Consider the following 27051-nt stretch of genomic DNA (forward strand, 5'->3'; position numbering starts at 1 on the left):
CTGCTGGGATATTTTACAGTTGCAGATACATGATGAAGCCATCCTGCTGGTTCCATAAAGAGGCTGTGGGAGAATCCAGCCTTGATGGTTTAGATATAAAAGAGCAGAAGAAGAGTCCAGGACTGGACAAGCTGTTTGGCCATCTGATGGAATCAAAGGTCTCAAGGAGGCGTGAGAAAATTAAGAAAGCTGAATGATTAATAAGCGTAAGCTACTAATAAATCAGATGCTTAAGGTCATTTATGAACATACATCATATTTTACTTTTTTTATATTGGAAAAAAACCAATACATTCACATAAAAACAATGGACGTGAGAACATTCATGTCTTTAGGCTACTGTAACACTGATATGATCAAGAAAGAGTGATTTAAGGTTCATTTAAATGTAAATGTGCAGATTAAGTCGAGATTAAATGTCTTGTTGTCCCTAATAAAGTTCTGCCTGTACCTGAGAAAACAGCCACCCCGATGACAAAGACGTGTCTGTGCTTATCATGTTGATGGGGAAGACAGGGAAAAATGTTGGCCCGGATAAGAACTTTCCCGGAAGAACTGCAGCAGACTTAAAACACAGAAAACCTCATTTTTTCAAAGAGTAGTTTATCAAAAGAATACACAGTAATGCTCATGTATAAAAACATAGAAAACAGGAGAATCAAAAACAATAATAAAATATACTTTCTGTTCTCATCTACTATTTGTTCTTTTTGTTAAAAGTAATAAACCTGCAGTCCTCTCTGTCTTTGCACGTTCATGAGTTTCCACGGCGCGCTCGCCTGCTCACTCTGTCCTCTTCGTGCCAACTGCATCTAACATCTGTATCACAACTGAGCCAATAGAAACGGGCTAAAAATCACGCCACGACAGGACTGCTAAGTCGACACCACGGGGGCTGTTTGCTGCTCTTATCGAGTTGCGCTACAACGCGAGATGAAGATGTCCACTCACAGCGAACGTGTCTCTCAGTGTGGCTTCATTAAGGCAGGTACAGCACATTAATCTCACTAATGGAGGTTTCGCTCACTTCGCTGTCACGTGAAGGTCACGGAGCCGGACGGCCGGTGTGAGCTGCTTGTTTAAACAGCCGTGGTGTCAAGATGGCTTCAACCACCAAGCCTCATTAACCTGCATAGTCACACTTGTCAGGTCACGGGTGCAGAATTACTGCTTTGATGATACAAGGAACAGCAGCAGCTACACCCTCTGCTGCTACTTGTACAAAACAGGTGGTGCATTTAGTCTTTTGAAGAGTTTTTTTTTTTCCCTGAACCTCACTGTGTTGTGAAACAGAAACAGATGCAGCTTGTGCGCGCATTTGTGTATTCCTACTTTTCATTTATTTATCTTTTTGATTAATTTCCTACCTTATTTACACCACCAATCGGAACTTTTCTGCATTTCTGCCGTGCATGATAACATATCTCTTAAATCTCAGAATCTCTCTTCCAGGGTTAAAAGGTCAGACAACATACATGGTGACACAAGCGATCACTTTTCCCAAAGCATCAATAGATTTCTCTGAAGGGTGGGGTCCAAACTGTGTCCTGGGTTTATTTGAGTCTCTTTAAATAGCAATCAAGAGTTGTGTATTTATTTATTATTTAATTATATATTTATTTTTTCATCTCACACCAGTCACATCTCCTCTCACAGATCCAGTTGTTCATCCTCAGTATCATTCATTGTCCATCAGCTTTGCTTGTTTCCTTTATGATTGTGATCAGGACTCCAAAGACAACAGCAGAAAGCGATGACAGAGGGTGGGGGGAAATAAAAATCCGAGGTGTCTTTTGCCCTACCTTTCCATCCAATGATGTGTTATTTACTTCCAAAAAATATGCTGCACAGGTGCTATGCAGTTTTTATTTATTTTTGCTTTTTGCTTGGCTTGATGTGAAATGGTGGGAGATGAGGACATTTGTCAGAAATCTGATTTTTGTGCGTCTAATCCTGAACAAAACTCTCGAAACATCACCGTTCCGTCACCTCCGGCGCCCTTAGTCGTCACCGCCGCCTCCTCCAAATCCCGAAGTGCGCTATTTACACACAAACTGATCCACGAGCGTCGTGCAGCGTTTGCACTTGACGTAGCAGCACCAGTGGAACTTGCAGTGGCAGCGCTCGTGCTTGTAGGTCTTAAACTGGTCGTAACCTCTGCCGCAGCACATCAGCTCGCAGCCGTCCATGCCCTCCGAGGTTTTGTTGCAGAGTCGGCCCTGGGTGCCCAGCGATCCTGTGGTCTCATTGCGGAGGCAATAATCCGGGCTGGGGTCGATGTAGACCATGTCCTGAGTGGTGGGTGGGTTGAAGCGCTTGTCTAGAAGCTCCAGCTTTCCCTGGTGGATCAAGGACAGGATTAGCAGAGGCAACACTTAAAATGGTTCCTGAGGGAGGAGACAGAGACATGAATGGATTTAGTACCTTGCGTCCGACCCGCATGGCTGCTGCGCTGTCGTATTTCTCTTTCAGGAACTCTCCAACACGTCTGAAGTCGGCCAGCTGGAGCCAACAGGTCTTCAAACTGCAGGAACCCGAAACTCCATGACACTTACAGGCCACATTAGCCAGGTTGTAAACCGCCTGTTGGAGTAATAGAAAAAGACATAAATGTTAAATAATCAAAATGTATACAGAGATAAAAAAAAAAAACCCAAAACTCCACATTAGTTTTTACACAATAAATTTTCCACTACAGACATAGATGTAGACTTTATTTAATCCCACATGGGGGAAATTAACAAAGGACAGGAAGAAAAAGTGAATAAAGAGATATTAGTAAAAAGAAAAATAGTCTACATACTATACTACTAAAGGTTACTATACAGTAAAATACACTAAGATAAGTGCAGTGGGAGGGATTACTATGCACAAGCTGAAGCAAAATAACTCATGTTTCTCTTTCCTCCTAATACCTGTCATTGTGATGCTTCAGTCTCACAGAGCTTTAGCTCCAGCTCTGTGGTGCAGATTTACAATCGATTTGCTGCTAAGCTGCTGCCATCTAGTGGTAAAAATTTGTAACTGCTCAGCTCTCATCATTACAGCGAGCACATAGTGAGAGGGGAACATAAAAAAGCATCATGGAGCTGCTACACTGCTGGAACGGCCAATTAAAAGACCCCAAAATATAAAGAAGAGATGAGTCGTGCAAATGTTGCTGCACACACACACACACACACACACGCACACACACACACACACACACACACTGCAACATTTTCTCCAAAACTGGCTTTGTGGGGGCAAAATTATCTGTTTATTTAAGAAACCTCTGTTAGGTGGGCTATACAATGAACGCAGAGTGAAACAGATAAACAGGAGGGAGAATGGAAAGCAAAGAAAGTGATTTTTTTTCTCCATATGTGCTGTTCTTCGACGCTGCTGTCAACATGACCCCACCAAAGTAAGACAAACAGCTGACTTTGAATAAAAGGCCCGCTAACAGGAGGAAATGTTCCTCTATTGTAAGTGGTCTTTCCCACATAGTTCCCATAGAAAAAACTATCCCTTGAAAATAATTGGAACATGACAATTATTGATTTAAACACATCAACATGAACAAGCTTTTTTTTTTCCTTAAGATAAAACAGCTCCTACTTTACAGCGTTTGGCCTTGTTAGAAAAACAGGAACAGGAAATCTAAGATTTATTGTCCTCACAGCAGTGGGCTTTAGGGGGAGCCCTTCACCCCTGCAGCTTTACTAGGTCAATTAAACCGCAATATAAACAAACCAAACAACCCACACCCACACCCCAAGCATAGACACACAAACAAGTACAAATTGTTCTTGGTATTGAGCAAGCACCTACAACAACTTAAACAAACTCCAGCGCATCTCCACGCAATTCTTGCCGAATCGAGTTCTTCTGACTCCCGATTTCCCCCCGATTCACCCTCAGACAAATAAAACCCATCACTCTGTCTCCGCACACTGCCTGATCTCAATTACCTTCTCACCTCTGTTAACCCCGGCGTCCCAAACAGCCTCCCCAGCGACCCCCACCTTCCACCCCTGTTCCCTCTCCTCTACTTTACTACCCAGCAGGCATAGCACTCGGCACCCTCCAATCCCATGAACCGACCTCAGTGACCCCCCGTCAGACGGGGAACAGGGGACAGTGTCATTTTGTGGAAGGGTAAAATGATTTTTGGTGATTCTCTCTTTGATACGTTCTTAAGTTTAACTTAAACTGAAAGAACAGAAGAAATAGAAAGGCCATATAATGCAACCTTTCAGAAATGTGTTGTAGCTTCAGAAGACTGGTGCAACTTGGGACTCTGACAATTAAGAAAAACTTTCAGATATAAGTTTAAGGGAGGAAATTCTCATGTTTTATGACTCCTTGCCATTTTTACGAGCCTTTGTTTTCGCTGAGACTCCCGACTGTGTGGTTTATGACATGTTTACAGCGACAGTAACATTTCACGTAACAAGGATGGGGAGGCCATTACTATGTTTTTCTGTGCTAATCTTCCCAATTAACATTTCTCCACAGCCAGTGCTTAATTTTGTGACTTTGTTTCATTTCCTTCATTACTCTGAATATCATTGTTTGATGTATAGAGCTTTTCATTACATACTACTACCTGCCAATAGCCTCATGTTGCTCAAACCATGCATGTGTGTGTCCAGCATCACACTGAGCTATTTGGTAGGTCATGCCTGCTGGGCACAGTGACACTGGACCTGATGAACACACACACACACGCTCAGTGATCCGTGGTGGAGACACAGTCTCTGTGTCAGGCACAATAGGTTTTTACTCAGACAGGGTTAGGGGTTTAGGAGCTCTGTGTGTGTGTGTGTGTGTGTGTGTGTGTGTGCATGCAGAGTGAGAAACAGAGAACACAGCCCACCCTTTGTGACAGTGTAAGCAGTGAATGAGGAATGAAAATGGCAACACGTCTCCCTGCCTCATCCTCTTTTTTGCTCTGTGAAGGATAATGTTGCTATATTTGGCTACATTGTTGCCTATATTTTAATCTAATCGTGTGAAGGAGGACTGAAATTTGTTTTTGCTTTTGATGCTCTGTAACGGGCAGATTTAGATTCCTTCAAAGATTGCTCTAACACTGAATGAAAAAGCAAAAAATGAACTTTCAGCTACATGTGTCCACCAAGCTGCAAAGCACCAGTAAATGTGTTTCTACACTGGGTGAAACTGGCCCATGCATACTCTATCTGCTTGTGCCAGCACTTGATTGAAGCTTCTGGATTACCATACTTATGCTGAATTAAATAAACTGAGTTTTTAGGAAACACTTGGGATGTGCTGGGTGCGATTTTCTCGTACATTTCATTGCAATAAAGTAAGATCGGATATCTTTGGAACAGTAAGGCACAATACTACAGACAGTGATGACATTTAACCAAAAAGTAAAAACAGATAAGCACCTAAAGTGCCACGTGATATCCCCCCCCCCCCCCCCCCCCCCCCCCCATTAACAAAAGGACCCGGGGGCTGACATACTGATTGAAAATGATCTTGTGTGTTCAGAGCAGAGGCGTCTCAAAAAAGGCCGGGAATGTATGTCTGGCTGTTTTTTGGGTCTGTGTAACAAGCGCTGCCTCATTTGATTTATGTGGAGACAGTGGAAGTTAGTAGCTCTCTGCGTGTGTATTTGTGTGTGTCTGTGTGTGTGTCTGTGTGTGCGTAAGTGTGCGAAAGTCTTTGAGAGTCGCAGAAGTGTGACGGAGGTCCATCCCTCACCCTGTGTCTCTGTCTCCAGACGTTTGTGCACACGGACGACCACGTTGTCCACCGCTCACACAAATCAAATGAGGCTGCAAACACACACAGACACACACACACACATACACACACGGACACCGCTGTCACCTCCACAAAAGCCCTGTGGTTTGCCTTGTTCAACCAAGCAAGACAAATCCTGCTTAGGACAAACCAGCGTGTCCACGATAGAAAGACAGAAAGCAGGGTGGGGCCGGGGGGATAGAGCGAAGGAGAGAAACTGTCTTCCTGTCTGTGGCTCTCCTCCTTTTCATCTCTCCCTTTGCCTCTCTTCCGTTTCGATGGACAGACAACAATGAAAGCAAAGGATCAAACGGGAGACAGGAGGAAAAGTCATTCAAAAAAGCATGCGTATGTCACTGAACTGTGCGTGTGAAAGGTTGCTGCAGCAGTAGATCTTTCCCTCATATACTCTCGTAGAGCCCCAAAGGGACTCTCAGCAGAAACACAACCTCTCCAGACCCTCACCTTTGACCTCTGACGCACACACGCACAAAACTAGGCTCACCGTCTCATACACAAATCAAATGAAGCTGAGGTGAGCACACACACACACACACACATGCACAGGCAGCGTCTCTGTCTTGTAAACAGCTTAAACAAAGCTTCTCTAAGTGAAGATAAACGTGTTCTCCTGTTCCAGGGAACACCAGAATGGGCAAATGGAGAGTTTACGAGAAAGGTGTGTGCATGTGTGTGTGTGTGTGTGTGAGAGAGAGAGAGAGAGAAAGGCAAGAGGTTTCTTTCTCTCCCTACCTGAGAACCTTCCAGACAACTTCAGTTACTAGACCATTTGTTGAATCACCATCATTGCCATTGTTCAGTAACTAGAGTGGAAAGGAAGCTTAATGACCATCATACCACCCCAGCTTTGAGTCTGTCTCTCTTGTTTTTAATGTCTTGTAAAATGTCCTTTAAAGCCCCTCTCAGTGTTGGATTGTTGTATGTCTGTGTATGTGCCTGTGTGTTACACCGGAGGAATGTGCTCTGACCTGTCAGCCCCGCCAGACTCCAAGGGCGTTACCAGTATACCATTTGGACCCTCCCAATAAATAACCCACACACACAGGCATATAAATACTGCCCGGTCAGGCAATCAGAGGCCCACTCAGCTTACACACATTCCTGACAGGGAAACATATGAAGAAGACAACAGTAACCTTGGGAAAGTTAACACAGCGATGGTTTTGTTGAGAGATAAAGCTTTTTTTTTCGTTGTCCCATACCTGTCTCCCTGCTTCATTATTATGCAAGTTCATCAGCATCCGGGCATGCTCGGGTGACCCTCGGGGGTAATTCTTCTCCCTCTCCCTGGCGTCGACAAACTCCCGAGCAAACCTGTAGCCGTAATGCACATTATCACCGCAGCCACCCCACAGCCAGTCACGCGGCAGGTCTCTGGGGCGAGCGGCGCGGCTGCAGCCGCAGGTGGAGAGCTCGCCCTCGCGGCACGCACGGCTGACGGCATTGACCACACCGGCTGCGCTGATGGCGTAGGTGAAGGCTGTTTCCCTGGAGCCTGATGGAGGAAGGAAAACAGGAGTTAAGCATGTGAATTCTGACACACAGTAAAGCTGCAGTTTTGCTGTCACATCACTGACAGGAAACACAGGTAGTTGCACAGCTAAATAACCCCTTCTCTCTCTCACACACACACACACACGCACATATGCACACACAAACACACAGCCAACAGCCCCACACCCCACTTGAACTAACAATAGACAATAGAAGTGATTTGAGGCCCTGACCTCATACCTGGTTAACTCCACAACTTTAAATGCCAGATCATGCACGTGCAGCATTTAATGATGTAAACATATCGGTTTCTCCAGCATATCAGTTTTCCTCATGTGGTCGACCTCTGGGTATATCTGTCCAAGTCCTGGCTTCCCAACCATAACGTTAAAGAGTTACTTCTACCAGATTACAAATCATCATTGCAGCACTCATGCCATAAGAACTGAACTCGTGGAGCTCAGAGCCAAAAGGAAATACATCTGAAACATTCCTCCCCACAGTTTTTTACTTTAAAGAAGAGAGATTAGTTGAAAAAAATAAACAAATAAAGAACTTTCAGAAGAATTGTACTGCTGTATCCTCACCATTGTATGGGGCTAAAAGCAGAAATCTGAGTGATGGATATCCTAAAAGCAAATAAAACCGAACTGTCTGCATGACTCGATGGCTCCAGAGATAATCTGTTTGTGTAATTTGGGTGAACTGACCCTTAAAGGAGATAACATGTAGGAATAAGAAGAAAGGAACTGGGCAAAAATCCATGGAAGAAACTTCTGGGAATGTTTGTCACACTGTGCATTTACTGTAGATGGTCATCTCACAACAATTTACATAATTTCCAGCCAGAGTAATGCACTTTGAAGGAGTTTGCTTAAATGCGACTAGCTTCTAATAAACAACTGTGTTTTTACAGTCTTGGTCGCTCTTTGAAGTGGCCTGGATGCAATACATTTCACAGACTGGTCCATATTAATGATTTCCATTCACTAACACCAACGTGGAATACACAAGACAGCCTGCTTGTCCTATTCTCTGCATTAATACACACTTCAGCGCACAAAGAAGTGACAAGGACAAGGACAACGGCCTGACAGGTGGAGACTAAGTGCTCTGAAACACCATGATTTACATGAGAATAACAAGGAGCTTTGAAGTGCTTTTCCTGGTAGAGGCAGCATTCACTGAGATGATTAGCTTCAATATGAGTGTTTGAAAAGGGCAAAATATCTGTATTTAAAATATACCATATGCACGACCTTACTGAGTGATCTCTACACCCTCTGCCCTTGCTTCCAGCATAAAGCTGCTACAACAGTGCTTATTTAAAGAGTAACCTTACACAGGGCTTACCTTCAAATTCAATTTAAATAAAGATTTAAACAAAATGTGCTTTTTGTCTTTCTCGCCATCACCTTACTGTCATGGTCTCTACAGCTACAATATTGCAGCTTTTTTTAAATATTACCCTACTTCACATTATTCTTATACACATACAAACCATTTATTAGTGTTTATGCCCTACTCTAATATACAGAACGCAAAACTTTCACTTTTCTTGTTTTTTTTTTTTGTTTTTTTTGCATTTTATTATTACTTAAATAACGCACAATGGTCTCTATATTACACAATTTCTGTGGCCCCGAATCAACAGCAGCCAGTCAAGACAGGAAGGTATGCATGCAAATATCCGTTCATGTTATGCAGCAGGATAAAGAAAGCCAGACAAGACAGGGAGATAGAGAGCGAGTGGTTTTATGAGCCTAGACTTCAAATAGCAGGTCCGGATCTGCCGGCTCGGTGTCAGCTCATCAGTGCATTTCAAAAGAAGAGCCGCAGGACAATGGACCGACTAACACCTCCATATAAACCTGGAGCTAGACTGTCAACAGAAAGACAGGCATGGAGGCAGAGTGAGAGAGCCCGCAGCGGATTTGGCACATACTTGTTGATGAGGCGATTCCCACATCGCCTGCTGGGAATTAGACGCGCAAGTTATCGATCCGAAAATCTGCGCTCCGGGTATCTGTTTATTAAAATACTGGAGATATGCATAAAGCGTACATGCCTTTCCTGTTTTATGCCTACTGAAGTCTTCCTTTGTGACTGCTTCTTTTTCCCGTCTTTTTAATCGAAGGACTAAATTTTTCGTTTTAGTGCGCCTGCGTAAAGTTTACCGGCTTTTTTCACGGTAATAGTTGGTTCGAAATTAATATTTCAGATGTTGTCATATGTTGGATTTTTAATGAGGTTTTTCAGTCTGAATTTGAGTTCTGTTTCTCTTTATTTTATAATTTCTTGGGATCGTTAATGATCGATTTCTTTAAATAGAACAGCACGCTTGTGGCATTATCATGCCTAAAATGCGGAAATAGGAACATTTTGAAGGACATTTATTTTACACACATATTATATTCTAATGACACCACTTTTTATAATGAGAAATATGGGACATCTTAATATCTCTAAAAATATTTTTACACTGTCCTTATATATGTGTGTTTTATGTATATTTATATGTTATATGTAGCATCTGGCTTAACACTATTTATGTGATATGTCTTTTATGCTAATCTTAATGCCACTGCACTAACAAACAACAATCTTTCCACTTCTTCTTTTCTATTTCACCTCAAGTTACCCGTCTTTTTACCACATAACTCATATCTATATATGACATATTTTATTGGATACAATTACAGGCTAAAAATAAATGTAATCAAAACCTGTAGCTATCTATTTTATAGAATGTGACCAAAAAGTGGAATAAATCTTCTTTTTAAAACTGATAATCTTAAAAAAAAAATCACCAGAATAAAACTATAAGAGAGAGGAGACATATGCTGCCACAATGAAGTAAGAGCTGTAGTTGAAAGTGAGCCTTTGGCTGGATGCTGAGCCTCTGTTATCTGTTGCTTATATGGTGTTTTGAAACAGGCCATCACACATTAGCTGTGGTGCCGCTGACAGTTCTTTATCTGTCTGCTTTGACTGAGGGCCATAAAACCCACACACATGTAATCTGAATTTTCTAGGATGGCAGGAGCTCAGTTTGAAATATCTTGTGTTTAAGAAGCAACAGAAACAGAGCTGACATACAAAACAAGCACATGTAAGCATTTATAGAATAGTTGGTGATAAGATTTTGAAAAGATAAAATCCCAGAAAAAGAATTGAAAACAGAAGATTGTAATTTGCTGTTAGTCTCATACTGTCTGACAGCTTTTAAAGGCACAATATGACCATTGTGTCATGCTCTTTTAATCACATTTTTTTTCGTCCTCAGTTACAGTAAACTCACCAATCTGCATGACCCGCCCAAACACTGAAGTGTTGTCCACTGTGCTGCAATTCCACCTCCTCTGTCTGAACTGGTACTGACATTCCTTGATGCCTGTCTTGGCACCATCTCCAATATAGGTCATGTGGTCTTGGTACAGCTGGCACAGCTTCCTCTGACCCTGCAGCAGCAGAGATAAGATTAGCAGACATTAGCTGGTTAACAGTTTTATATTTCAGTGGTACCTGCAGGGAAATTGCGCTTTTATTTGACCATCTCCCCAGTTAGGTTGCAAAAGGGTACAGAAAAGGAAGTGACAAGAAGATCAGGGCTTATTCTTTAAAAAAATCATGCAGAAGAATCAGAGGTGCAAAACTGAGATATGCTTTTATTCTAACAAAATAAAAGCCTTGTTGACTTAGAGGAGAATCGTTTCCAAAGCACACAGATACTAACTTACCTGGGAGAGACCAGACAGCTGACTGCAGAGAGGCTGAGCTCCAATAATGTACATCTCTGGCCGCTGCATCGGGGTCAGACCGAGTGACCTGAGAGACAGAGGTCATTTCAACTGAGAATTTACCCTTTAAAAAAAACGTAGATGTTTAAATTTAAACAGAAAAGCCTCAAACTGAGTTTATGGAATCTGTGACTCCTTTGTGAGTAGAGGTCAGCACAGCAGAGGGCAAAAATTCAGACACATGCTGGGTTTATTGGTACAAGTGGCCAATAAAATATAGATAAGAGTCTTCTGGTGAACATCTCTGCAGCCACTTCCTTTCCTTTCAAATCTGAACGCCTAACACAGAAAAATCATGTAATAATCTATTCAGATCACCTGGGCTATTAAAGTTTCCCTTTTAGTCTTGAACATGAGTGCAAACTACTGAGTATCTCAGGCTGTTTTAACGGCTAGACTTCTAAGATGGACATCTGGTCCTGTAATTTCATTCTGACCTCTAGCAGTATCATTCCACAGAGCCACCCTGAACTGGGCCACCGCAGTAAGTTTTTGTAAGTCAAGAACAAGTGTGGCTAATTTGCGATCCTGTAGGCACAGCAGCAGCCCGCCATGCAATGCCATTTGGGGCTCAGAGTAAATATTGTGACAGAGCCTTCACATTTGTTCCATTCACTGTTAGTGTCCCACCACTAGCGCACCACGCAAAACTAACCCCCAAAACACACACACAAGCACAGATGCAAGAAGCAGCACAAAGTGAAGCCATGGCTCAAAGAAATTCCATTCATGATGCTTCAGCATTACAGAAATCAACAAAAATTGGTCTATTGTGCGAATCTGATGTTTTTCTTATTTGCTCTCTTGGCGGCACAAAATTTGAGGAGGGTCATAATTCACTCACCCACGTTTTAGTCGCCGTTAATCTACTAACCATAACTTTCAGAAACCAGTGCACAATCATTTACTTACCACCACGAGTTCGCGTCCACCATCAGCAGTTGCGAGCTGCAGACAAGGAAGGCAGCAGCCAACAGCAGATGTCGGACGGCACCGGTTCGTTTTGTCCGGACAGGCCTGTTGTCCATGGTCCGCCGCTTCAACGCCGGGAAAGTGCTCTGCTGAGGAGACATGAGCAGTGAATGAGGAGTCGTCCTGCTCAGTCTTTGACGGTTTAGAGGCCTGACCGGAGGCAAAGCGGCGGGTTTGAGTACGACGAAATCTGCTCCTACCGACCACTTGTTTCTGCCTGCTGTATCCTCTCGTCTCTAGTTTGATCAACTATATTTACAAAAAGCTATTTTTAAAAATCCAATAAAAAGACGGAGATTGTAATTTTCAGGTGACCTTACTGTCGTTGGGTAATCTGAAATCACATTAACGTTTTCCTAAAGGTCAAATAATCCAGTTGATTCGCTGAAATCCCAGGTCTAAGTCGTGCGTAAAATAGTTTGGAATGAGTTTGGATTTTACGCACAGAGCGATATGAATTCTCCCTGGAGAAATCCAGGGCCTTATGATAAAATAAATAAAACAAAAGTACAAAAGTAAAAAGTGCGATCCCGTTTTTGCCTCAAGAAAAGATTAGCAAGGATATTAAAAGACTAATTGAGCAGCAAAGCGACTGTTCCTTGCTCTTCCTGTCCCCTTACGGCCACTCTACTACCACCACCACTATCTCTTTCTCACGCACACACTCTCTTGTATACACTCCTCCTCCTTCTCTCACCCCCACTTCACCTCAGAACCCTCTTCTGCCCTCCCCTCCTCAGTCCTCTATACATTATGCACCGGTGATTGTGTGCAAGCAAATCAGATGACTATTTAACACTGTGAACCTTCAACGCCAAACCACTTCTAACACCTGTGAGGACTATGAGGTTGTTGTTCACTGGGATTTGACATGAGCAAAAACTTGTTAGATAGACAGAGATTCTCTCTGGTGACCATTTTAAGCATCACCTCCGAAATAACACAGCTAATACCTTTTCTAATCCCTTTCCCCCCTCTCTGATTAATTAATTTAATAAACGGTCCATCAAGTTGGGACATTTTACTACGTTAAATTAAAAATGAAAAGTGTTTATTTATTTACGTTTATGTTTGGGTGAAATGTAATCAGGACAGTGTTTCAATGTTTAAACTGTATATATAAAATATATTTTAGTAGAGGGATTACTCTGGGGCGTTTAAGCGCAATACGCGAACAAAGTTCAAAGACGTGATGGGGGTCGAACGTTTTGGAAAAACCTCAATCAACCCTACAAAAAAAGTTCACGTGGGTCAGATTCCTTTGACTAGCTGAAGTGAATAATTTGTTTGAATAAAAGGTGAGTGCTTCAAAATCGCCTAATCCTCTCTCTTTTGGTCAGCAAATATAAAAGGCGATGCTACCACGTCTTACACACACACATTTCACATTTGTAGCTGGACACACACACGCGCGCGCGTTCAGGAGTAATGAAAAGTCTAGAAGTAAAGAGAAGGCGTGTTGAAGCGAGTTCTCCTCAATTCATAACCCGGTCAAAAGCAAACTACGATGGGTCGGTGGGCGGTGAACCTGCGGAGGAATAGGCTCTGTTTAATGTGGTTCAATGCCTCTCAAAAGAGCGCGTCCACAACCGGAGGGAAGAAAAAGGAAAAGACCGGACTGGGAGTTCCTGAAATCCAGAGAAACTACTCAGAACATTAATCAAGCAGGCAAGCAGATATATACTGGGCTTCGTTAGAGCAGTGACCACTTTTAAAACCACCACAAGGCTCACCAAGTTCAGAAACAACGACGGGATACGAGAATATTACGACACACTGCCCACAGGTTATAGTGGCTATACGTAACGAAACTTTATAGTAATATAATTTAACACACAAAACGATGGTGAAAATCCTTTGCTGCCTATATATACGTTAATTGCGTAAAATACGACAAAAATATATAATTAACAACTTAAGGTGTATCCCGAGTGCGTAAAAACCCATGAGGATCAAAAATATCGAATTTCTCTTTTTAAACAATTCACTGAGAGAGGTTTAGTGAACGGGGATGTGTATTTCCCCGTTCACTAAACATGGAGTTTCTGTCGGTGTCAAAGTGGAGCGCACTAACACAGAGTGGCGTGTCTCTGGTCTCTGCATAATAATAGACCTGCAATAAACTTCCCCAACACGCACACACATACACACATTTTGTTTTTAAGTGATCTAAGTGGCAGCCACATGTGACTGACATTCTGCAGTGTTTTATGTGAGCGGGTCAAAGTCTGACAGTGGAATAAACGGACTCTTCGAACAAAACCAAAGCTGCATAAAGTTGTAGATGAAAACTTCTTTATTTTGACTTTCGCTAGTGACATTTCACTCCGAGGTCTCTATGACAACTGTGTCTTCATCTGGGATACACACATCTATTCCTCCTCACACAGTGACCCAAATACACGCGTTCAGATTTTCTTTTTCAGTCAGTCTGCATCCATGCCTTCATACAGCGCTCTGGTACTCATGTAGTCATGCCAGTAAAGCTATTAGGATTAAAGTGAACTGAATACTTCAAGCATACATTTCCACTCTATCGGTTTATGACTACAAGGAGACAGCATGTGCTGCAGGATGTTGCTATTTTATAGATGTAAAGTAAGCAAATTTATTTAATCACATTCTCAGTGCTATACACGCCGTTATGTATATATACTGGTACTGTAAGTGAACATAATGAGAGGCTGAGACACAGCACGCAGTTTGAATGACACTGCAGCTCCATCTACTGATGCCTTGCTGCACAGCATTTGTCAGTAAAAGTTACCTTTAACCTTTAACTTTAATTTTAAGAGACAAATCAAATAAGAAAGAAGTCACTTTCAGTCACTTCAAGTCTTCCGCACACTGTGTTTTTTCTAACCCCTTTCCTGAAGCTGAATCTGCATTTTGGAGAAATGTCTACAAATATAAAGAGGACTCTTCTCCTGAGAATCCGTGTAATTAAAAATAATCAGATTGATTTCGGCGCTAAAAAGAAAAACAGGTCAACCACCTATTCTGGGACATGACCTACAGCTTCAGAACTACAGGAGCGGCGCAAGCATGATGTGTGTCAGCTGAGACTGGTTTACTGCCAACTTGTGATGCTCGTGTAGAAACACAAGGAGGCGCAGTTTATCCGTAGCGCTCGACACAGTCAAAGGAAAGGGTAAAAAAGACGAAGGGTGGGGTGGGAGAGAGGCACAGAAAAGTTGGACAAAGTGAGATGAAGGAGGGAAAATAGAGAGGGTGAAAGAGAGAGGGAGTGCCCAAGTAATGGATACAGAGAGAGAGAGGGGAGTGGAGAGAGAAGAGAGGGGGGGGGGACTTGTCCCTAGAGGATATGAGCAATAGCCATGCAACAGGGAGCAATGCCTGAGAAAGTCGGCAGCTCCTCGCTGGATTAACAACAGCCTCACTTCTTATTGCCTACAGTGCCAGAATTCAGCAAAACAACCAGCCCGTTCTCTCCTGCAGGGGAAGCGGCAGCTGACGGAGCCTGAGCTGATTGCTGGAAGCTGCTCGGGACAAAATGCTAAATATTATTTTTTAAAATCACTGTCACTGCTGCGAACTGACTGTATTTAGAGGAAAATATTTAAAGTAGACTCAGCAACTGAAAGGCAATTGAAACTTTGTCTAATCATGTTGGGCACTTTTTTAATGTACCTGCTTTTACTTTTGTAGGAAGCAGGAAAACCTTGGCCTTGTGTTTGAGTCAAGGAGACCACCTGAGCTTACATCAAAATCAGATGGTGTTTCCTGTCAGGGCTACTGCATCAGTACTAACACAGTCCAATTAGGCAGTTTATAGTAAAATCTGATTTAAAATAGTCTATTATTAAAATTAAAGTAAAACCAATTACAACATTTTATTTAAAAAGTAACTAAATACTAATGCTGTGGTCAGAAGTTTGTATTCACTCATCATAAGCATGGATTTCATGGTAATTTCAGGCTTTTGTTAACTTCTTTGAACCCATCTTTTTCCAGGGTGAAGTGATTGTACAGCATACATCTTTGATGGCTTTAAAAAAGAAGAATTGGGTGTATGAGTTTGCATTTATTTGAGATTTTCTGTAATTCACAAATCGTGGTGCAACAACCTAAGGGATATAAATATCCCTTAGGTTGTTGCACCACGATCAGATGCTTTTGGTAGCCATCAACAAGCTTCTGGCATATTTGTGGCTGGATATTTGACCACTCTTTTTGGCAGACAATTTCTTCAATAGTGTTGAGGTTGGGGGCTTTTGGAAAGCAGCTTAATATTAGCCCGCTTTATCCATTCCAAAACCAGTTTCGATTTGTGTTTGGGGTCATTGTTCTGTGGGAGCACCCAGCTGTGTCAAAGTTTCAACAGTCTAGCTGTTGACTTGGGGAGAGTCCTCTTTTATTTTTTCATCCGCTTTTCGCAATGTACCACTGGCAGCAAAACAGCCCCAGATCATGATGCTACAACCACCATACATGGCGTATGGTGCAGTGTTGTTAGGTTTAAAAGCCTCACCTTGAATCCTTCAAACACATTTCTTCTCATCGTGGTCAAACTTTGTCAGGTCTGACTATAAAGCCTTTCCTCAGAGGGTATTTGGCTCGTCCATGTGGGTAGCTGCGAATTTCAGTGGTGCCTGAAGGTGTTGATTTTTTTTTATCTTTCTTGGTCGGGATCCTCTCAGTCCATGACAATGTAAAACTGGCTTCACTATGGACAATGATCCTGGTGGTTCAGCATTTTCCAGTTCATCGCAAGCTTAAGCTTTGGTGGTTCCTGGACTGTTCCTGAACATCCTAACCAGTTTTCTTTCAAATGAGGCTGACAGTTCGGGTCTTCTTCCAGACTTCTGCACCGTGGTGACACATCTGAAGAACTTGGAATCTGCAGTTATTTAGAAATGGCGTCCCACGTTATGAAATCTACAGTACTCCTCCATCAATCTTCACCGAGGTCCTTGGACTTGCTGTCAAACAAATCATTTTTATGCTGGCAAAGAGAAATTACCAGTTGCAGTCAATCGTAATCATTAATGAGAGGTTAATAGGCCTTGGCCTTGTCAAATTAAAAGACATTGTAGAGGTTTCAGCACCACTTATTAAAAGATTTTACTAATTTTATGTTAATTTTGACCCTTTGTGGTTTAGAGAAAATCGAAAATTAATTGTCCAAAACTTGTGCATCCAATTCTTGTTTTTGAAAGTCATTAATGCTGTACGCTGTACAATTATTCCACCACAGAAAAATCACATTCATACCTATGATGAATATGCGGGAATTTCCGATATACAATTTCATATATTATAATAACAACGTATCAAAAAATGGACCCAACAGTGACCATTATCGTTTTGTTTATGATTATCACTAATGCATTCACATTTAACTTTGTATTATTGTAGGGTCTTTGTCTTACAATATAAAGAGTTTTTGTGATTTGGCGCAACATTTAACTGCATTTTAATTATTCAAGGCCGACTTAATATCACAAGTGATTTCCCATGTCTTCTAATGACTTAAGACATGAAGCCAGAAGAGAAAAATCTGCAGATATGACATGAGAATTTTACCATCCATGGGTCAAAATCATAGTAACTACAGGTATTGGAAAAACGTCAAGTACGATTAAAGATTTACATGTTTTATGAACACGTAAAGCACAAATGCCTGAAATTCTCATTGGGTGCTGCCCTCTAAATGCAAGAGGTGTTTCTGAAATTTGTTCACAATAAAGACATAGTATGAGCATAAACAAGTTTATTGCATTCAATAGGCAAACAAGACTGTGATTTTTTTTGCTACTTCTATCCGAAGGTCAGAAGTCCTGCAGAGCTGCAGATGCCTGCAGGGATTCAAGGGTTTTCTCAATGAGGCTTTTGCAATGCAGATGTCTGTATATACAGCGAGTTCAAACACCAGTTGAGCAGTTGAGGAATAGTCTTTTTTATGAACAATGCTGCCAACTAACAACTAATATTCTACGCACTATATAATTAATCCATTTCCACAATAAACACACAGCCAGATTCGATTTTACTGAATGTGTTTAATGAAGGGTTCGCAGTGATTTATCACCTAGCACACCTACTCTGTCTACTGTGCCATGACAGAAACTGCATTTTCAAATGAAGCCTCTCCTATTCCACGCACAGCTTTAAGCCCCTGCTGTTTTCTTTGGAAAACAACAAGAAGAACAAGCTGGAACAGATATATAATATTTACCAACTTTTGTGCAGACGCTCAACAAAGAAAGCAGCAAGAGAAAGAACTGAAATTCAGCCACAGCCGCACGTGATGACGAAACTACCTGCTTCGCTTACTATACCAGCGCCGCTCTCGCCTCCTTTCTGTCATCCCGAGTGCTCTTCATGTCTCTGTTCCCTTTCCAAAACACACACATGTGCACGTACACAATCACACACGTGTGCGGCAACAGACTGCTGCGGGGAAATCTGCTGCTTATATCATCCTCTCTCACTCTCACACACACATACACCCCTGGGGGAAGTTCAGCGGGACTTGGAAGCAGCTGAGATGGGCCCTGGGCTTTATATCTGTCTCTTTGTTTTTTCGGTGTACATGTGTGGTTGCATGTAAAATGGCCTGTGGAAACTCATTCTCTTCTATTCTGTTTTCCACCCTTCATCACCCCTCTCTCTCTCTGTGCTGTCCCCCTTTCCCTGTCTGTCGCCCTCCTCCGTCACACTTGCGCTCCCCTCTCTTCCTTCATCTGCTCCATCCCTCCTCTTCCCAGCTCTGTCCACCCCGCCACCACCCCCACCCCCTTTCCTTGTCTCCATCCATCCTTCTGTCAGCTGGCAGAAGATGAGTCATGCCTCTAGCTGGGAGGCTAAAACTCTCTCTCCCTCTTTCTCTAAATATATCTTCTCTACACTTCTCCATCGCAGTCTTTCTGTCTCCTTTTCCCTCGTTCTCACACATCTCTCTGCCCTGCATCACCATCTGTTTCTCTGCATCCTTCTGCTTTGTTCTGTTACTCCACTACGAAGCCCGTGCCTCCTTCATCTCTCAATATCTCTCACGCGTTTCTGTTTCTCTCTCTCAGTCTGAAAGTCAGATTGCCGTCTTTGTTCTTATCTGTCCCTCTCTTCAATCAGATGTGCAGAAAGAAGTCCATAAGAAGTCGCTCTCACGTTCCCTTTTCTTTAATGTCACGAACACCAACACTTTCTTTTTACTCTTTACTGTTCTTCATTTAACATGTCCATGAAGTGTGTCTCGGTACTGTATATCTGCTGCTCTGTGTTACCACATGTGCAATTTTTGTTAGCCTTGATTGCATATCTATTTCTATAAATAGGACAACTATTTCTTGTATGTCAACATACTTGGACAGTAGAGTTGGTTCAGCTAAAGGCATATCAGGTTAAAGTATATGGTTTTGTATTACTTTGCCAAAAACAAAGCCATTTAAAATATTGCAAACAAGTGCACAATGACTGGGTCTGAGAATTAAAGCCGACAGAGGAAGTACCAAAAACTGCAGTTGCCTAAAATGGCTAATTGTGAATGGCTCCAAATGTGGGTCAATACTTGTATCGCCCCATTTCAAATGCCCAAATTTACAATCTACATAACCAGCTGTCTATGAAAGTCTTTACAGCTGATGTGCCTCTTTACGGGGGTCAATTTTTATGCCATTCACCCAATTAAATTGTATTAAGGCATAATGTGTGGCAGCGCGGCAGCTTGGAGTGACAAATGGGTGTGGACTAAAGGGACTTTGGTGGTTGGTCTACACATTGTACTTGCTAGCTGTCATCAACAGCTACCCAGAATTAAAATAAATAGGAAGTGGCAACTGCAGCTGCTATCGTGTTTTTCATGCAGATTAAAAAAAAGAAATCGCTACTGTTTTTTCGCACTTCTCTTTATGTGGTGGACTCTGCTGTCGCTCCTTTTCCTGTTCAAGCCCATTTTGTAGCCAGTCAGCATTTAACCTAACTGCAGTATCATCTCCGTTCAACTATGTGCTTCTCTTAGCACAGAAGCACATATGCATAGGCAACATACCAATAATCCTGTTCCAGGTTGATTAGCTGTCTGATAGGTAGTACCTAAGCGAATTGGACTTCATTCATGTTTGTGCCAGTGGTGACCACAAACAACCATTTTTAATGAGAGTATGACACAAATACTATGGTTTGCTGTTATTTTCTGCTCTGTTTTGTGTCTGTGTGATGCACCCATACAGCTTATGGATTCACCTTGCTTATCGTATTAGCAAGCAATACGAGATAAACACTTCGATCTGATTCAAACGACTCGAACAGACACTTTAGTCAAACTCAGTCCTTCAAAGCTGTACTCCACAAACAAGGGGTGACATCAGGATGATTAAATCCATCTTCTAAAGCAGCTGCTTGTTAACACAAATATTTAATCAGCCAAACACATGGCAGCAACTCAATGCTTTTAGGCATGTAGACATGGTCAAGACAACTTTGGGAAGTTCAAACCGAGCATGAAAAACGGGAAGAAAGGTGATTTATGTGACTTTGAACGTGACATGGCTGTTGGCGCCAAACGGGCTGGTCTGACTTTGTCAGATTTGCTGATCTTTTGGGGTTTTCCCCACACAAACATGTCTTTGGTTTACAGAGAATGGTCGGAAGAAGAGAAAATATCCAGTGAGCAGCAGTTCTCTGAGCAAAAGTGCGTTGTTGATGTCAGAGGTCAGAGAAGAATGGCCAGACTGCTTTGAACCACTTCAACTACTCATCAGGACCAAGGTATGCAGAAGCATCTTTGACCACAAAACACCTTATGACCCCACCATCTGAATGATGATGGGGTCATAACTTGGTGTAAACAACATGAAAGCATGCCTTCATCCTGCCTTGTATCAGCAGTTTATGTTGTTGCTGGTAGTGTAATGGTATGGAGGAAATCTCAATCCAATGTGCAATTAACAAATCAGCAGAAACTGTGTGATGCTGTCATGTCAATCTGAACTCAAAAACTCTCTGAGGAATGTTTACATACCTTGTCAAATTTATGGTAAATGTACTGTATCTATATAGCGCTTTAGTCCCTATGGACCCCAAAGCGCTTTACATTACATTCAGTCATCCACCCATTCACACACTGGTGATGGCAAGCTACATTGTAGCCACAGCTGCCCTGGGGTGCACTGACAGAGGCGAGGCTGCCAGACACTGGCGCCACCGGGCCCTCTGACCACCACCAGTAGGCAACGGGTGAAATGTCTTGCCCAAGAACACAACGACTAAGACTGTCGGAGCCAGGGCTCGAACCGGCAACCTTCCGATTACAAGACGAACTGCCAACTCTTGAGCCACGATCGTCCCACAATCGAATCTATGTCACAAAGAAAAAAGGTTAATTTGTTGCTCGGATTTAAATCAACTCTGTTAAGAGTAAAATGGCATTGTGTTTTCTTGGAGTGTGAGTGTGAGTGCAAGTGGCGCAACTGAGAAAATTCTTGTTGGCACTGGACAGGAAACCTGGGAGAGGCTGAATCCCTGATCAGAAAGCCCAGGGAGAAGCCACTGAGGCTGGGCCAGATCCCCAGATTCCCTGTGCCCTGGAGTTCAAAACTACACTGGTCTCCTAATCCCCTCCCTGGAGAAATTAACACACAAACAAATACGCACACACAGCAGATGTGCACACATACAGAAATTCATGAGCATGGTCATGTAGAGAAAAACAAACACTCTGACACAAACACATTTTTGCTCTCTGCCTCACTCACCCTCATACACATGCTTCAAATGAATGTCAAAAGCAACTTCTCCACCCTCTGGGACGGAGAACTGAATGTCTTTGTGACATGGAAGAGCTCTATACGCACTAACACATATCAGAGTAACACCAATAAGAAATTGGCCCACAGAAAGTTATAGTAAGACACACAGACACGGTGTGGGTCAGAACAACTTTCACATGCTCATCAGGGGATGAAACAGCGGAAGTCTCGGCTGGTCTGGCCTGATTTAATGCTCGTCTCTGAATTGATTCATATGGCCTGTAAATCCCTGGGAAGCCTTCTTCTGTGTCAGGTCAGAACACACGCAGTCATGTTGCCATCACTTGGGAGGACATTCAGTTGACTTACATTCATTTCTCTGGGCTTTGACCCAAACCATAATGTCTATATGTTTAGCAGAAGTTGTACCCTCGCCTTAAAATAAACCTAGTATACTCTCACAAAGTTGACAGCCTTCCAATTTCAACTCTTTCAACATTTTTTTTATGCTTCAGAATCATCTCAAAATAGATTCAATTCATGTTTTATTTTCAATTTTTTGTGTCACTAATCTGCATAAAACAATTTTGGGGCGTTTTGTTAATTTACTGATAATAACAGTCTGATATAATCCTTTTATATATTACTCAAGGTATCTTTTGCAGTTATGAGAGCCTCAAGTCAACCCAGGAGTGATTCGACAAGCGTCACAGATCATGCCTTAGCTTCAGGACCAGACTCTAAATCAGGTCCAGTATCATTCGATTTTTGTGTGTTGTAGTGGTTTTGTGGTAATATGCTCCTCCCCACATGAATGATCCTACCACCACCATGCTTAACTTTAGCGTTGATATTAATGGGGATGCTCAGTGCTGGCTGTTCCCACATAATCTATTTTGATTTTTGGCTAATATGTTCAATCTTTGTTTGATTAAGGCATAATCAAAACTTCTGGGAAGCTAACAGCTGGCTGTCATGTGACTTTTTATTGAGGGATGGCCTCCAGTTGGCCACTTTGGTGAAGGCCCAGTCGTTGAAGTGTAGCACTGATGGTTGCCCTTGGCTCTCATTGCGAGTACCCATTGGGATCCTGGTTACCTGTTGGCCCAGGATCATTCATTGCATTCATTAATAAGACCTTGAGATGGAGCTGGACACCTTCAGTTTATCGTTCGTTGACAGCATCCAGTTTTTTGGGCCTCCATGTAATTATTTCATGCCTTGGTTTCTACTTTGATGTACACTGTGTGAACTTATGTAGACAGCTGTGTGCATTTTCTAATCATTTCCAGTAAACTCACTTAGTTACAAGTGGATTCCAATCAAGTTGCAGAAGTATTTCAAGTAGCACTGAGAGATGTAAGACATACAAAAGCTTAGGTGCAACCATCCATTCATCTATTTTTCTCCCTTGTTTTTATCTTACCTTGGCCTTCTACAATAGAACATCAGCATTGTGATGTTCATATTCTCTCAAAGATGAATTGTGCAGAGGTCGATTACCATTATCATCACAAAGTCCAAGGTTTTCTTCAACTCTCATTCTCAACATCTGCATGTAATTTTTGCCATAAACCCATATAAACATGCATACTGGTTGCTGTGGAAACAGCTATCTGTCATTTAATGTTTATAACGAAGACACTGGGACATGTCACTGTAGGCAAATGAGAGAGGAGTCCCTGCAGTTTATAGAAAATTTAATTATTATCTTATTTTTACTTGGGAAGACGTACTTTGCTAAATTTTATTTGAAAAGGATTGTTCAGAGGATTCAAATCTAAGCTGTTCTGTGTACGAGTGGCAAGCAACCAAAATAATGTGAGATTAATAAAATGAACGCAACCTAATTTTGGAATTAAATCTTTTTCGTTATTTAAAATATCTTTGATGTGGGAGCCAGCTGGTGAGTAAAAATCTGTTTGGCAGCACATTTATCAACTGTTGGCGAGTCATCTGTGTCCTGAATATTTTTTATTTTTCTCATTCAAGCGTTGATATTTCAAAGACACGTCTCGGTATGAAAGCTCAAGTATTTTAAGATTTATTTTGGTCTTATGTTTGGTTTTAGATTTTGACTAAGTCCAGTTAGTGTTTTTTTTAAGCCTACAGCTTGCTTGTGTGACTTTTGCTTTTCTTAAAGAAGTCCCCTGTTTTCCAGAGTAAGTTTCACACCACTTTAAAACAAGTCTTAACAGGTAAAAACATTTGAACAAATTCTGGTTAAATCGTTTGAATAGCTCTTGTCTTGCGGGAGGACTCAGGTGATTGTGCTCAGTCTCGTATTTGCTCATTGCTTTTGCTTTGGTATACGCGCTGTATATCCACACCACCGAGAGTAATTTCTAGGATTGAAAATGAACTGTTTTACACTTTCATGGGTCCCGGTACAAACACAGAGACATGGAGAGATTCTGTCAGGCTAATGCATGCACACACACATCCACAGACACAAGCACACACATAAACACACACAACAATATGCAGGCTATTCATGCCAAAAGATGACAGAGTGCATTGAGAAAATGCCAAAATGCTGACTACTGAGGGAGAGAGAGCACACGGACTGAAAAATCTCCTATGTCAGACTGCAGAGCTGGCAGAAAAGAAAAGCATTGTTGAAGGGACACACACACACACACACACACACACACACACACACACACACCTAGGCAGCCTGTGTGGTGCAAAAATTGGAGCAAAGCGGCAGTGCATAACATAGACACACACTCATAGACATGCATGCACACATGCAACAATCTTTGAGGCATTGTGGTGAGATGGAAGCACAGAAGAGCTGCCAGAGAGGGAGAGAGAGGTAGGAGAAAGTGCACAAAAATGAACAAATAAAAAGAAATGGAGGTAAAGATAGATAGAGATGGATGTAAAAAAGAGCGACACAGATACACAGAAAATAGGCTTGCAACTCCTGGCATTGACCTCCTGCTGTCTCCACCCTTTTGTGCATCACGTTTTTTGTCTTTTTGCTCTTAATGACCATGTATATTGTGCCATAACAGAAGGTGAAGTAGAGCTGTGACTGTGCAATAATGAAAGAACATCTGTGGGAAGGAGGCATCCCTAAAACACAAATGCCAAATGGCTGCTGGACCAGAAAGCAGCAGCAATCCCTCAGATCCAAAGCAGAAAAAAGTAACATCACTAAGTCAGACAGCAAGGTGTGAACAGCTGGACAGCACAAAGATCTGATCTGATTATATGATTACCTAGGAGCAGGCAGATCCCCACAGGGGTACAACTCCTTCAAACCCCTAGTTGATAACCTGCCTCTCAGGCATCATAACAGCACAGGAATAATGCTCAGAAGGGCATCAGAAGGAAAAGCAGAGGACAAATCCACCAGCACTATACGACAGAGCAGTCATCCAAGACTCTAGCCAGACTAATCTGAGCCCCCCCTGGATTGACTGCAACAAAGCCTCAATGCCCTCGTGGATCCTAGAGTTCTTGACACTTTAACCCTCACTGATAACCTTCAAGAACTCAAGCAGCTGAGGAAAACAACACTGGAAGTTAACTCAAAGGCCATTGCACAGCTCACCACCAAGTGTCGCACGTACAAAGGTGATGCTGCTGTTTTGCTGTGTCCCAAACTCCCCTCAGCCAGCTCAAAGAGTGAATATGGATGCACACTCAAAAATGGAGTGACCATCAGCCACCTCCTACGCATGGATGACATCAACTTACTGTCAGTGCCAAAGCTGGATGAGTGTAGCAAATGTCATCGGGACACTTACAGGACACCTACATGTACCTGAGTATAGTACAGACCAAGAAGTTCTGCAACAGTTAAATACCTCCAGAGATGGTAGACAGGTGTTAAGAATCCCTGCTCAGTGGTAGGAAGAAGACCTAAGCCTTGAAAATCATTAGATAATCAGCTAGAATAGTAAGCTGGACACAGAAAGAAATACATCATAATGATGTCAAGACAGGAGAACTTCTCACAACACACAGAGGGTTTAACCGTAAGTCCAACACCTCAAGGCTCTATGAGCAATGAGATGAAACAGAATAAGGAGTGTTAAAACCAAAACCTGGGATGAAATAAGGAACATCTAACCCTAACTACATCAGGAAGATGGCCCTTAGGATAACCTGGTCTGAAAGCGCTTCAGGCAGAAGACATATGGTGATAAAGATGAGGAAAAGCAAATACTTTGAAAGACCAGAGGTGGAAGGAAGTGGTTGATATCAAGAGGTATTACCAGAGGCTTAAAAAGGACAAGGAGCACACAGAGACTCTGACCATGGCAGGGAATGAACAGGTCCCAAGTACCATATCCATGAAGGCAGATGTCTATCACAGTTGACAGGACCCAAGGTTCAGGCTTCATGAAGATGCCCCTGAGACACTCCGGTACACAGCAGGATGTAAGATGCAAGCTGGGGCCAGCGTAGACTGAAAAGCTCAACCAAGTGACCGGGATAATGTACAAAAACATCTGTGCCTCATGCGGATTATACGTCTCCAAGTCCCGCTGGAGCACGGCACTAAAAGCAGCTGAGAATAACGGGGCTAAGACCCTGTGGGACTTCAAGTTCAAGACAAGCAGCTGCTGGTTAACCAACCAGATATAGCGGTGGCTGATCAGAAGCAAAAGAGAGCAGTTGTGATAGATGTGGAAATCCCATCTGACAGTATAACATCAGAAAGAATGAGCACAAGAAGATTAAGAAGTACCCGGGGCTGAAGGAAGCCTAAAGTGATCACCACAATGGAAGAGTGGCTCCAGCAGCATTCCATCCACAACATCAGAGGTCTCTGTCCATTAAAGTGCAGTCCTAGGGACAGCTAAGATACTGTGCAGAACCCTGAAACAAGTTTGCCTCCAGAATTTTTTCATAGGGGTGGCCATATGGGGGCCACTAAAAATATTTAGGTGGTACACCAAAAACCGAACAGTGCAGGGGCGCAGTAGAGGGGAGGGGTTGACGACAGGAAATCGGGAGGGACATACAAAGTGACGTAATACGAAGGGCAAAAACTGTATATTGCAGGAACAAATAACAAGTTAATGTTTCAACTCATTGTAGGGTGTCTTCCTCTGTCTTGTGATCATGTTTGTTTTTTTTTTTAAATTATTACCAACATAGGACAGTCTTGCCAGGGGGCCCACTTGGGGACCAGCAAATTTTGGGGGTTGGCCAGTTCCCCACCCCCTAGTGGGGGTCCCTGCTCTGAAACTCCCTGGCCTCTTGTAGAGAACGTGAGCTTAAAGAAGACACACCAGCCCCCATGTGAGAGGGAGATTGTTAGAGAGGGAGAGAGAAAG

At 42.5% G+C, this 27051-nt stretch overlaps 1 protein-coding gene across 6 annotated transcripts in view; it reads right to left on the reverse strand.

The window, feature by feature from the left end:
- Positions 1 to 370: 370 nt before the first annotated feature.
- Positions 371 to 27051, reverse strand: part of wnt5b (wingless-type MMTV integration site family, member 5b) — an 87830-nt gene continuing 61149 nt past the window's right edge. For 3 of the 6 annotated variants that reach the window (XM_035908170.2, XM_035908163.2, XM_035908164.2), the window contains 6 exons: positions 11985 to 12133; positions 11013 to 11100; positions 10574 to 10733; positions 6981 to 7273; positions 2425 to 2583; positions 372 to 2339 (listed from right to left, as the gene is read on the reverse strand). In XM_035908170.2, the coding sequence (XP_035764063.1) occupies positions 2040 to 2339; positions 2425 to 2583; positions 6981 to 7273; positions 10574 to 10733; positions 11013 to 11100; positions 11985 to 12100 (1116 nt within the window). In that variant the 5' untranslated portion in view covers positions 12101 to 12133 and the 3' untranslated portion in view covers positions 372 to 2039. Of the gene's footprint in view, positions 2340 to 2424; positions 2584 to 6980; positions 7274 to 10573; positions 10734 to 11012; positions 11101 to 11984; positions 12134 to 16536; positions 16812 to 27051 lie in introns of those variants that run through there. The other 3 variants (XM_006780672.3, XM_006780671.3, XM_035908168.2) reach the window with 3 other exon arrangements.

This window comes from Neolamprologus brichardi, chromosome 17, assembly GCF_056152115.1.
Source record: "Neolamprologus brichardi isolate AB-2024 chromosome 17, ASM5615211v1, whole genome shotgun sequence".
Taxonomy (NCBI): Eukaryota; Metazoa; Chordata; class Actinopteri; order Cichliformes; family Cichlidae; genus Neolamprologus; species Neolamprologus brichardi.